The sequence below is a fragment of the Furipterus horrens genome, unplaced genomic scaffold, assembly GCF_987537825.1.
Source record: "Furipterus horrens unplaced genomic scaffold, mFurHor1.1.pri manual_scaffold_17, whole genome shotgun sequence".
Lineage (NCBI taxonomy): Eukaryota > Metazoa > Chordata > Mammalia > Chiroptera > Furipteridae > Furipterus > Furipterus horrens.
This window is the reverse complement of record NW_028327187.1, coordinates 39,201,893-39,215,071: the sequence shown is the minus strand read 5'-3', so window position 1 is coordinate 39,215,071 and position 13,179 is coordinate 39,201,893. Positions and strand designations below refer to the sequence as shown.

The 13,179-nt window shown below is 42.3% G+C and overlaps 1 protein-coding gene across 1 annotated transcript; it reads right to left on the bottom strand.

Annotated features, from left to right (window-relative positions):
* Positions 1-3,587: 3,587 nt before the first annotated feature.
* LOC149990853 (integrin beta-1-binding protein 1-like) lies at positions 3,588-4,811 on the bottom strand. Its single transcript, XM_090264043.1, has 3 exons — positions 4,566-4,811; positions 4,138-4,354; positions 3,588-3,694 (listed from the first exon to the last, which is right to left on the bottom strand). The coding sequence occupies exons 1-3, from the start codon at positions 4,809-4,811 to the stop codon at positions 3,588-3,590; spliced, it is 570 nt and encodes a 189-aa protein (XP_090120169.1).
* Positions 4,812-13,179: the final 8,368 nt, after the last annotated feature.

Here is a 13,179-nt window from a genome sequence, read left to right as displayed (position 1 = left end):
AAGAACAGAATTACCTACACAGGGGACCCAATAAGACTATCAGCTGATTTCTCAAAAGAAACTGCAGGCAAGAAGGGACTGGCAAGAAATATTCAAAGTAATGAAAAGCAAAAACCTACAACCATGATTCCTCTATCCAGCGAAGCTGTCATTCGGAATAGAAGGGCAGAGAAAGTGCTTCCAGGACAAAGTATAACTGAAGGAGTTTATCAGATCCAAACTGCTGTTATATGAAATGTTAAAGGGACTTGATTAGGAGAAAGAGGATCAAAACTATAAACATTAAAATGAAAACTGTATCACAACAACCAACAGCAGAAACTAGGGAACCGAAACAAAGGCGAACTAAGTAGACAATGAGAGTGGGTAAAGAATTATAGGTATGGGGAACATTTTGGGGGGAGGTCAGCGGGGTGGGGGAAAGGGAAAGGGAGGGAGATGGTACAGGAATTAAGAAGCATAGTAGGAGGGAATGGAGTAGACAGGAAGATGTTGAGAAGAACTATATGCACAACCAATGGACATGGACTAAGTGGGGGGGGGGAACTGGAGGGAAGGCGGTCACTGGGTGGAGGGGAACAAGGGGAAAAGAAATTGGGACAACTGTAACAGCATAACCAATAAAGCATATTTAAAAAGAAAAGAAAAAAAAGAAGCCCATGTGGGTGGGGACGGTGGGAACGAAGAGGGGACTGGGACTGTGGTAGCCGTTTTGTGAAGATGGAGGTAGGAACATGAACGCTAAGAAGGCTGGTGAGAGAGCGCAGCTGACCGGATTGAAGCAGAAATGGAAAGCTGGATGGAGAGGCAGTTACTGGTCGGCAGAGAGAGTGAGGTTTGGGGAGTGTTGGAATGTCGGGGTCAGAATCCATCACCCGCAAGCTAACTCCCTTCTCCCTCTAACTTAGCTTCACCGCTTTCTTTTGGTTTCCTGTTTCCCGGATGAAGTAACAATTACCTGATGATTACAGGGCCCTCCCATCCCTTCCTGTCAGGGGCTGAGGTGAGCACGAGCTCCCAATGCTGGGGGGCAGGAGGCGGGGTTCGTGAGGCAGCGGTGGGGTACGGTGGTGAGGAAGAGAGGACTCCAGGGACCGGGGCTGCAAACCAGAGTCTGCTCTTGGTAGCTGCTTTGGGAGCCTGTGAGGACTAAGGGGAGGCCTGGGAAGCTGCTGTCCGCAGAAAAGCAGGACGTTGGAAAGAGCTAACCTATTTCAGAATGATCCTGGATTGGAAGACAGTGGAATTGTTTCATTTTGTTGGGGAGAAGTAACTGCGACAATCTTGGGGGGGTCACAGAGGGAAGATAATATTTCAGCTAAAAAAATTGAGGTGAGGAAAGGAATACATAAACCTAATCAGGGGTTAACTATGGGCATGTGTTCATTCTTGAAACTCTGTTGACGGGGTCTTGGTTTCATTTAAATTTCCTATTCGATGATGAAAAAAAAGTTAATAGTTATGCTTTTAAAAAAAAACCCCATATGTTGCTATAGCACTCATTTCTTTTAGAAAACATTTTGATAGTTATATTGCAGTGTAATTGTTTTTCTTTGTAATCCTTTGTACTATTTTTTTATCCTCAATGAGGATATGTTTATTAATTTTAGAGAGCCAGGAAGGAAGAGAAGGGGAGGAGAGAGAGAGAGATACATCAGTGTGAGAGAGAAACCTCTGTCGGTTGCCTACTGTACACACCCCAGCTGGGGATCAAATCTGCAACCCAGGTATGTGCCCTGACCCTGGGATCAAACCTGCAACCTTTTAGTGTGCAGGATGACACTTCAACCAACTGAGCCACCTGGCCAGGGCCTATGTACTTCACTTTTTAAATTAATTAATTTACTTATATTTAGAGAGAGGGGAAGGAAGGACGAGAGAGAGAAACATCAATCGGTTGCCCCTTGCACACCTCCAGCTGGGGACTGGCCCATAACCCAGGCATGTGCCCTGACCGGGAATCTAACCAGCAACCTTTTGCTTTGCAAGATGATGCTCAACCAACTGAGCTACACCATTCAGGGCTGTACTTCATTTTTAGTACATTCTGAAAATAATTCTATAAACATCAGACTGTCATCAGGTTCCACGGCCCAAAAGTGGTTATGAATCCTTAGATTGAAATATAGTGACAGATGGTAGAACAAACAGACTAGGTAGGAAGCTTTGCAAATAGTCTGGGCAAGAAAGGATGATGGCTTAAAGTAAGATAGTCCCAATGATGTTGAATAAGAAGAAATAAAACCAAGAGATAATTGTGAAATAAAATTAACAGGACGCAGTCACACATTTCTGCCTTGGGCAACTGAATACTGGTGCCCAAGGTTTAGAGAGGAAATACAGAAGCCATAGGAAACTTGAGCTCAATTTCATAATTGTTGTTTTTTAACAGTGTGAGTTTTATTACATTAATCTCATCCAGATAATTTTACATTTAATTGAAGTGAGCAACCTCAGGTTTTGTAACCTGAATTCTATCTATCATCTATTCATTCATTTATTTGCTTATGAACCAGTCTTTTATTTTCAGTGGCCAAAGGAACAGCAAGTAAGCCCTTAGATGATGAAATTAGCATAATTATCTTCATCATAGAAATCTAAGATCATTTCATATCAAATTAAAGTTGATGCTGTGGGGGTAGAAAAATGATTTTAGGGCCTTTACTGAGGTGATTAAGTTAAGATTTAGGGTGTGACTGACACTGTGCAACATACAAGCTAAGTGACCTTGGATACATAAATTAGCCCATCTGTGCCTCGGTTCCCTCTTCTGTAAAATCGGGATAAATAATATTTCTTAACTCATAGTTCTGTGGTGAGGATTCAGAGTCACTGGTAGGATATGATAAGCACACCATAAGCCGTGAGTTAATATATACCTGACATATAATAGCCACCAGGCTCAGTAAAGGAGCAGCCCTGATCACTTTCATTCCCTTGTATTGTAACTAGGCAGATAGTGCTAGGAACCATTGAAAAAAAAGGGTACAAACTATTACAGGAATGATGAAGGCATGATGATTGACAGTTAAAGGGAGGAGGTAGCATTTTAATTCATTTAGCCTTACAAGGTGAGCGGTGGTGTTATGGGCTGAATTGTGTTTCCCCAAAATCCATATGTGGAACCCCAGTCCCCGTACCTTGGGATGTAACCTTATTTGGAGGTAGGGTCTTTACTTGGGTGCTTAAAATGCGGCTTGTTAGTGTGGGCCCTAGACCAATCTGACTGGGTTCTTATCAGAAGAGATTAGGACACACAAGGAGATAACAGCAATGCTTGCTGTATGCAGAAAGGTCTGTAGAACACAGTGAAAAGGTGGCCGGTCATCTGCAAGTGAAGGAGAAAGGCCTCAGGGGAAACCAAACCTGGTGACCTCTTTTTTTGTTTTTGTTTTTGATAAGACATGTTTTAATAGAAAAACGATTAATATTTTATACATAGCATTTTTTCCCCAGGAAGTCTAGAGCAAGAAATCACTTTGTATTTTCACCCTAGTTCAGTGCCGCAGAACTGCTGAGAACACAGCTGAGCCTGGGTCCCCATGTGGCCAACTCCCTTGTGGCCAACTCCCACTTGATGGCAGAACTCAGGCCTTCTCGGATGTCAACACAGAGTCGAAAGCTGTGGAGAGAACTTCGCAGATTGCTTGTGCTTGCTCCAGGCAGTTGCACTGATAAATCCACAGGCTGTATTCTGGCATCAGAGAAGGAAAACTCTGACTCCAAAAAACCTCCGCTGCCTTGCGGCATACCTCTTCAGGGGAAAGGCTAAGGGAGTAAACCCCGACAGAAAATCCGGAGCCGGAGTCCCTAAGGCGGTTTGACGTTGTAGTCCTCACCGGCAACTCCTGCGGCGCACCTGAAGCCAAGCTGTATTGACTCCGTCTTTCCCTTGGATCCTTCAGCTGCGAAGAGAGGGGGGGTCTGCTGCATGGGCAACAGCAGACCCTCCATATCACCCTGCCCAGGCTCTGTAGCTTCAGCTTCACTGGAGAGGGCACTCCAGCGTCATCGCAAGATGTCGATTCAACACGGGAGGAGACAGATACCGTGTCACTCCCGAGTTGGACTGCACAGCCATTCTCGGCGGTGCAGATAGACTCTTAAGAAGCTACACCATCGTCTCTCGAGACGGACGGCTGCCGACGACGATTCTGGCATCTGTGGTCTTCAGAGCCACTAAGCTCTTTCCCACCCCCAGGCCATCATCGTAACACACCATCCAGATGATTAAGTACAGAACGTGCCTGTGTAAGACGTCACACTGATCCGATGTCGATACTTTTATACCATACTTGGAAACTCCCATAATAAATTCTTCCTCCATGGGAACAAAAGGCAACTTTCCATCTTGCTGGGCAACATCTATATAATTTATCAGGTCTAGTGGCCCTTCGAGGCTTTTTCCTTCAGAGTTTCAGCTTCTCAACGGCACCAACATATTTTATTCAAAATTCTGTACAGGTCTCTGAGTTACTGTTGCTTTGTCCTGAGCTTTTGATGGAATCTGTATCGAGGCTGGCCACAGTGCTGGATCAAGACAGGCCCACGAGGCTAGAGTCTACAGACTTGCTCTTAGTACTGATTTCGCTACTTTGGGAACTGCTACTACTGTGTCGTTTTTTTGCCTTTCTGAAACATTTTTCACTGTAGCTTGATCCAGAGGAGCTCCCCGCCCCACAACAGAGGGTCAGACCCAGGGGGCAGCCCGCAGTGCTCCCATTCCCGTCGCCCTTCCGACGCGACCCGTCCACGTGCGACACCGTGGTCCCAGGAGCAGCAGTCCCCGCAGTCCCCCTCCAGGCAGGCATCGGTCACCTGAGGCACTGCATCCACCCCCTACAGACCTCGCAGCCCTTGTGTAGCCTTGAGGCTGGGATTCCCTGATGACCTCTTGATCTCGGACTCCCAGCTTCCAGAACTGTGAGAAATTTATGTTGTATAAGCCCCTCAGTCTGTGGTATCTTGTATGGCAGTTCTAGCAGACTAATACAGGTGGGATCAGCACATGGGGAGATAAGGGGAAGGGTATTCCAGCTAGAAGGAATAGCAAGCCACCAATCATAAGAGTCAATGTGAACTACGTTCTGATTGGCTGGAGTCAGGGGAGACCAGTTTCAGCAACTGGAATTGAACAGAGCTGGGTTTCACAGGGGTCAGAAAAAACAGTGGCTGTGAAGAGGCTCCAGGATTTGACATAAGGTGCTTCTTGGTTCCTGTCTGTGGAAGTTATACAGTATAGATGGAAGGTGGGAAACGTGGCAAGAAGGGGAAAGAGTGGGTGGTGAGGTTGGGCAGGATTTGAAGGGGCATGTTTTTAGGATGTTTGAATGTGAAGGGAAGGAGACAAAAGGAGGGCAGTGAGAAAGAATGGTGAGCTCAAGGGTTGGTCGTTTCTGGTAGACCATGGAGAAGAAGACAGGAAGGAGAGAAGATAAAGATGTAAGAAAACAGGTATAATGTATAGTGTAGGAGTCCTGGAGGACATGGGGGAGGCTGAAGAGCATCAGGAGAGGAGTTTGCCTTGAAAAGGAGAACAGTCATTTCCCACACTGGGAGGGGAAGGAGAAAGATGAAGAGAGAATTTTTGTATGTGAATTTAATTTTATTTTTTAATTATGTAAATATTTTACATGGTTCCATTTATATCTTATATGCCCATACATTTTCTCTCCCAGGTGTTTCCCTAACAAAAAGGTGAATGAATGTGCATCGAAAGGTATATATTGCCCTGGCTGGTTAGACCAGTTCATTAGAACTCGTCCTGATACACCAAGGTTGCCAGTTGGATCCCTGGTCAGGGCACATACAAGAATCAACCAATGGATGAGTAAATAAGTGGAACAACAAATCTCTCTCTCTCCCTCCCTTTTGCTCTCAAATGAATTAAGTTTTAAACAAAAGGTATATACTAAATTGCTATAGCACAATTATTTCTAATAGCCCCAAACTGAAAACTGGAAACTTTCCTAATCTATCACCAGGTGAGTGGATAACTTGTATACAGTAGTCCCTCTCTATATCGCGGTTCACTTATCGCAGCCTCACACTATCGCGGGATTTTTAAAAAATTATATTTAATTATTTATCGCGAATTTTTCGCTATATCATGGGATTTTGCGGTACTGTGTACATATGTTGTTAAAATTACATAGGTTTAAGAGTGTAGAATATGTTTAAGAACATAAGTAGTGTTTATAAAAGTGTGGAAAAGGTTAATAAGGGAGCGGGAAAGGTTAATAAGGGACTGGAAATGGTTAGTAAGTATGTGTGAAGGGTTTATAAAGCCTTAAAAATATATAAATACTAAAATAAATATAAGGTTCCTACTTCGTGGATTTTCACCTATCGCAGGGGGGTCTAGAATGTAATACCCGCGATAAGTGAGGGAATACTGCATTTACCAAGGGCTGATACACAGCAGTAGTTCTCAAAGTGTGACCCAGGGATCTCTGGTGGGTCCTCAAGACCCTTTCAGAAGGGTGTGAGGTCAAAGGTATTTTTATAATAATAGCAAGAAGTCATTTGTTTCTTTCACGCTCATCCTCTCATGAGTGTACTGTGGAGTTTTCAAGAGACTTGTAATGACTTTGTTACTCCGATAGACAATAGAGTGTATCCTTGTGTGTTCTTGGGTTTTAAACATTTCTCAGTTTTAATTTCTAATATCATGAATATTGATAGCTGTAATCCACACAAACAGAAGCCTTTGAGGTCCTCAATAATTTTGAAGTATAAAGGGGTTCTAAGAATAAAGTGTTTGAAAACCACTCTTATACAGCAATGAAAATGAACAAATTCCAATTACCCACAAGGGCACAGAAGCATCTCACAAACATTCACAAAAACGTGGCACAAAGGAAACCAGACACAAAAATATGCATACCAGGTAAAATGAATCTGTGCCCTTAGAAGTCAGGATAGTCGTTATCCTTGTTGGGAGGGGGTGCTGTTCATATTCTGTTTCTTTTTAAAAAAATATTGACAAATACTATATTTTATTTATTTTTATTTTTAAATATTGTATTTATTTATTTTCAGATATATGGGAATGGAGGAAGAAAGAGAGGAGAGAAACATCCACTGGTTGCCTCTTGCATTCCCCCAACTTGGGACTTGGCCTGCAACCCAGGCATGTGCCCTGACTGGGAATCAAACTGGTGACCTTTTGGTTCACAGGTCAGTGCTCAATCCACTGAGCCACACCAGCCAGGCTTCATATTCTGTTTTTTGATCTGGGTGCTGGGTCTATGAGTGTGTTCCCTTTGTGAAAATTTACCTAATTGTACACTTCGGGTTTGTGCACTTTTCTGTATGGTGGTTATGTTTCAATATAAAGTTAAAAACATATTTATATGAGTTTACAGACAAAATCAGAGGTGAGACATTTACAGAGGTCTAGCTGCTATCCCAGTCTCCCCACCTTATTCCCTCCCCCATATGCTATTTTCCCCCATAGGTACTTTTTGATAGCTGTTGGTTTCTCCTTCCATTGTTTATTTTTGGAAATTATCTGAATCTTTTAATTTTCATTTAATTTCAAACATTCATATGTTTTTTAGAATACCCTCCCCCCCATGCTCCTACAACAAAAGTAGTATGGTATATATAAGAGAGAACTTGTGAAATGGAGAGAAGGAAAACCAAAATGGCACACAGTAGTTGGCTTAGAGCATAGGAAGTTAGGAGACTGAGCAGCCTTCTGTGGAGAATAAAGGCATTTGGAGAAAGAGAAGACGATTTGGAATAGCTACATGCAATCACTTGAGAAGATGAATACCCCTACTATGAGCAATAGTGGGATAGATTGAACAGTAGAGAGTTGGAGGAAAAGATCTTCAGAGAAGGGGCTGCTTGACGGAAATCCTGACAGAGGAATAAGAGAAGAAAAAGAAGGGGAGGGAGTGAAGAATGGCTTTCCAGGAAGAGGGAACTATATCTGCAAAAATGTTGAGGCTGAGATCACATATTCAGGGCCTCCCAGGGTGGGCCCAAGATTCTGAACTTTATCCTGGAGGCAAACAATTTGCAACTTCTTTAGCAGAATAATTTTTTGTTTTAAAGCCTTTTTATATAAATATGTACCCTTGACTCTTCTTTTTGTGTTACCCTCCTATTTAAATCTTACATCCTCTAGGCCCTGGTTGATGTGGCTCAGTGGGTTGAGCTTTGTCCTGTGAACCAAACTGTTGAAGGTTTGATTCCCAGTCAGGGCATATGCCTGGGTTGCAGGCCAGGTCCCCAGTTGGGGGCATGCAAGAGGCAACAACACACTGATATTTCTCTCCCTTTCTCTGTCTCTTCCCCTCTCCCTAAAGGAAAATAAATAAAATCTTTAAAGTATATATATAAATCTCATATCCTCTAGCAACAATTTTCAACTTTTTTCATCTCATGGCACACATTAACTAATTACTAAATGGTGGAACATCAAAAAAATATTTTGCTGATCTGACAAAAGAAATAGGTATAATTTTGATTCATTCACACCAGATGGCTATTGTCGTGTTGGCTGTTGTCATTTTTTTAAGTGAAAGAATGTTCATGTGTTAACATCTGGCTTTATAAATCTTTTTTAAAAAGAATCTATCTATCTATCTATTTATTTCTAGAGTGACGGGAAGAGAGGGAGAAAGAGGAAGAGAAACATCGATGTGTGAGATATGCATCAATTGGTTACCTCTCGCATGTGCCCAACTCGTGGCCTGAGCTGCTCCCCAACAGGGAATCAAACCAGTGACCCTTCGATTTACAGTCTGGTGCTCAATCCACTGGGCCACACCAGCCAGGGCAGCTGTTGTCATTTTTTAATTTGACAATCTAAGGTAAAAGAGGTCAGTGTCCCTGACTAAATAGTCCGGTATTGCATGTTTTGAAAATTCTTGCAGCACACCTGTGTGCCTCTTGCTACAGCAGTTGAAAATTGCTGTCCTATAGCAAATCCTGTTGGCTTTCTCTTCAAAATATATCTAGAATCCAAATGTTCCTCACCGTCCCCACCCTGGCTCAAGACTCCACCATCTCTCTCTTGGACTTTCATAAAGCCTCCTAACCCTTCTCTCTTCTTCTGACTCTCCCTGCTCCCCATAGTCTCTTCTAAGCATAGCAGCCAGAATGATCCTCTTAAAACCAGTCCAATTGTGTCACTCACCTGCTTGATCATTATCTCACTCTGAGTAAAAATCTGAGTCCTTACAATGGCCTACAAAGGGCAAACTCCATCAGACTCTTCCACCCCTACCTCTCTGAGTTCTAAGATGGGAACATAACTGGCCAGTGTGACCGAAGCAGAGTAAACTGAAGATGAAAGTACTTGGAGATGAGGCCAGAGAGGTGTAAAAGTCCAAGAGAAAGATGGTGGAAAACAGGGCAGTTTCCATCTTCACTATTTGGCCTGAACACTTCTTGTTTGAGAAACCCCTGAAGCACTTCTGTTTAGCCAGGAGGGTTCCTCAGAGTATAGTTTCAAAATGACTGCTGAAGGCAAGTGGGAGCCATTGAAAGCATTTGAAGGGTGAATGGCAATTATAGAAATGTTTTAGAAAGATCCTTTGGGCAACTGCGTGGAGAGCAGATGGGGTGGAGGGAAGAGTGGAAACGGGGAGACCCATAGGGGCTATTGGCTACAGTCCCAGCACCACAATGTTCTTTCTTGTTACAGTTGCCGACCTGTTGCAGAGTCAGTCTCTCTTTCTCACTCCTTGCAGAATTAGCTCCTGGCTCATCATCACTCTTTCATTTACCACAGTTCTTGGTGAATATCAAAACAGACTTCCAGCCCCTTAGCCTCCTCTCTTCCAGTGATCTTGTCCTCCACTGCACTACAGCCACTCACTCCCTTGCCATACCTTCGACCATGGCATTATTCCATTTTCTGATTTCTTGCTGCTCACTTCCTCTAGTATGCCAATGTTAACGATCTTTCCACCTCACTGGGATTTTCAGTCCATTGAACCTATTACCTTTTCCTTTTTCTCTTCGCCATCCCTCCATATCTCTTCTTCTCTCCTTACTTAGCTTAAATTATACCACCCACTCACTCATATACATCTTCCCTTTTCTTGTATTTGCTTGGTGAAACCATAACCCTGGTAAATCCAGTTCTTCATCTACTCGTCAGCCTGTCCCTCTGGCAGCTGAGTGAGGTGGGAGGAAACCGACTGGCCTTACTTCAGGTTTATGACCACTAATTTCAAGTGGGTCCTCAATGCTGCCTCAAAGCCTTACATCTCTTGAGTCCAGCCACACTCCCATTCTTGAGCAGTGCTTCTCAAGCTTTAATGTGCATACAAATAACTTGGGGATCTTGTTAGAATACAGATTCTGATGCTGCATATCTGACAACTTCCCAGGTGTGTACCTGCTGCTAGAGCATGGACTCACACTTTAAGTAGCAAGGGCCTACCTAAACTGGGAGCTTAAAAACTTTGCCTGATAGTAAATATTTCAGGCTTTACAGGCAACATAAGTTGTCTGTTGCAACAGTTTAACTGCCTTTGCAGCTAGACAATACATAAATGAATGGATGTGGCTGGGTTTAAATAAAATGTTACTTATGGATACTAAAATTTTGAATTTCATAGAATTTGAATTTCTTCTTTGATTTCTTCCAACCATTAAAAAAGTACAGAAACCATCCTCAGATTGCAGTGTCTGGGTTTGCTCTAGTTTTCAAACCTCTCCTTTTTCCTCTCTCATAAAAAAATTAATAAAAAAGGAAAAAGGACTCATGGACATGAACAACAGTGTGATTATTGCTAGGGGGAGGGGGTATAAGGGACTAAATGGTAATGGAAAAAAATACAATAAAGATTAAATTACAAAATCTTTTTTAAAAAGTATAGAATTCGGTGATTTTTAGTATGTGAACATACTGCTTTCTAATTTCAAAACACTTTTACTATCTCAGAAAGAAACCTGTATCCATTAGCAGTCACCCTCCATTCTCCTTCTCTACCCAGCTTTACACAACCAATATTTCTGTTTCTATGGATTTGCATAATCTATAGACATTTCATATAAATGGAATCATACATTATATTGTCATTTGTGTTTGGCTTTTTCACATAGCATAATCTTTTCAGAGTTTCTTCATGTTGCAGCATGTGCCAGTACTTCATTCCTTTTCATGGCTGAATAATATCCCATTGTGTGAACACACTTTGTTTATCCATTTATCAGTTGATGGACACTAGAGTTGCTTCCACTTTTTGGCAGTAGTGACTACTATAACCACTATTGTGCTTAACTTTTTGCAGTCCTCCTTTCCTGCTTTAGTCTGTTTTCAATACAGCAGCCAGAATGATCATTTTATTTTTTAAAAAGATTTATTTATTTTTAGGGAGAGGGGAAAGAAGGGAGAAAGAGAAGGGGAGAAACATTAATGTGGAGAGGAACATCAGTTATTTGCCTCTAGTAGGCACCCTGACCAGGGACTAAACCTGCAACCCAGGAATGTGCCCTGACAGGGAATGTAACTGGTGACCTTTCACTTTGTGGAACAACAACACCCAACCAACTGAGCCACACCAGTGAGGGCCATTTTATTTTAAAACATTGTGAGATTATATAAAACCCCTGCTCAAAACTTTGCAGTGGTTCCTAAAATTTTTGGAATAAATGCCCAAGTCTTACCAATGTCTTGTAGGATCCTGTCTGTAAGCTCTGTGACTTTATTCCATCCCTTTAGACTACTCTCCCCCTTGCTCACTCTACTCCAGCCATAATGGTCTCTCTGCCATTCTTGAACAAGCCAGGCACACTCCTAATCCCAGGGCCTTTTCACATACTTTCCCCTTTGTCGTAGGAGTTTAATAAATACTTGTGAATAAATAACTGAACTCTGTGAGATTTCTAAGGAACACTAATCCTATGTATGTAGCTAACAATATATATTCTCCAAGAATTCACCAAGTGTGAGCCTATCTTTTCTAACTTGCTTTCTTTAATGATATACATGATCATAATAGTTTTGTGGTGTGGAGAACAGTCCCAGAAACAGTAAAGAAAATTCTGGGAAGCACCCACAAAAACATATAACATATAGAGCTTATATATACCAACAAAAGGCTATAAAACTCCTCTAACTTTTCTCCTATGGAATTAAAGATAAAATCTGTGATTACCATAGAAAGTTAGATCTTAGTTTGTGTCATACATTTTTCCTGCCTACATCCCTTAGTATCAGTTCTTTCATCAGAACAGCAAGCTCCACAAGGCTGTGAGAGTCATGGAGGCAGGGACTGTGTTCACAAGCAGTCTTAGAGCCAACAAACAGGAGGTGCTCAATGAATGTTTAGATATCCAGGTCTGAGCTCTCTCCATCTTGTCTTTATTTCTAGAGAAATCATTTATTCATAAATGTGTCTGAAGAAAAATGAGCAAAAAAGAAATGAATGATAACTTTTTCTGTTGTTTACAGCAGTTTTTTAAAATTAAAAACATGAAATTGTGAGTTATGAGGAAGTGATCCTAACCTCCCCGCCCCCAACACAAGAAAGAAAACAAGGAAGCACACTAGAGAAAGAAAGGTGGCACTGTAGAAAATAAAAGAAAAATGGACTTTAAAAAGTATTTAGAAGGATGGAGGGCCCTCCTTAGTCTCACCAACTGATCTGGTTTAGGGATTTTCTCCAGCAACACTTGGCAGCATAAGGGCAGGCAACTCCTGCACCAGACCATGCCACCAGTGCCCTTCTCACATGGTGCATTGTGCTCTGGTTATTTCTAGCTGTCTTGCCACCACTGGGCAATGATTCCTCAAGGACAAAGACTTGTTGAGTCCTTGACCCCCCCACCAGGGCCTGGCACTGCAGTGATTAGTAAATGTTTGCTAAATGAATATATACATGAGAATTAAGAGGGGTGGGAAGTGTAGTTTACTGAATTGGACTGGCAAGGCAAGTAGAGCAAAAGAGGGAGGTGCTGATGTGAAAACAGCTTTAATAGGGCTGGCAATAGGCCCTAGGTTGGGTAAGGAGGCAAGTGATGCCAACTCATAAATGATGGGTTTGAGTGTTGCTTCTCCTAAGACCAACTCCTCCAACCTCTGCATTTCAGTAATGACCTCAATACTTCCAAGTGCAATGGACACTTAAGATTTCTTATCTTCCTTAACCAGCCATTCTCTTGAAATATTTTCCCTTCCTCTCTCTTAGTACTCTCTCCCCCAATTGAGGA

Excerpts from the sequence above, each read along its gene's own strand:
- LOC149990853 (XM_090264043.1), bottom strand. The coding sequence starts at position 4,811 with ATGCCTGCCTGGAGGGGGACTGCGGGGACTGCTGCTCCTGGGACCACG. Across the intron at positions 4,355-4,565 it reads TCAGTACTAAGAGCAAGTCT|CAAGATGGAAAGTTGCCTTT; the intron begins GTAGACTCTAGC and ends GATGTTGCCCAG. Across the intron at positions 3,695-4,137 it reads CAGAATCGTCGTCGGCAGCC|AATACAGCCTGTGGATTTAT; the intron begins GTCCGTCTCGAG and ends CTCTGATGCCAG.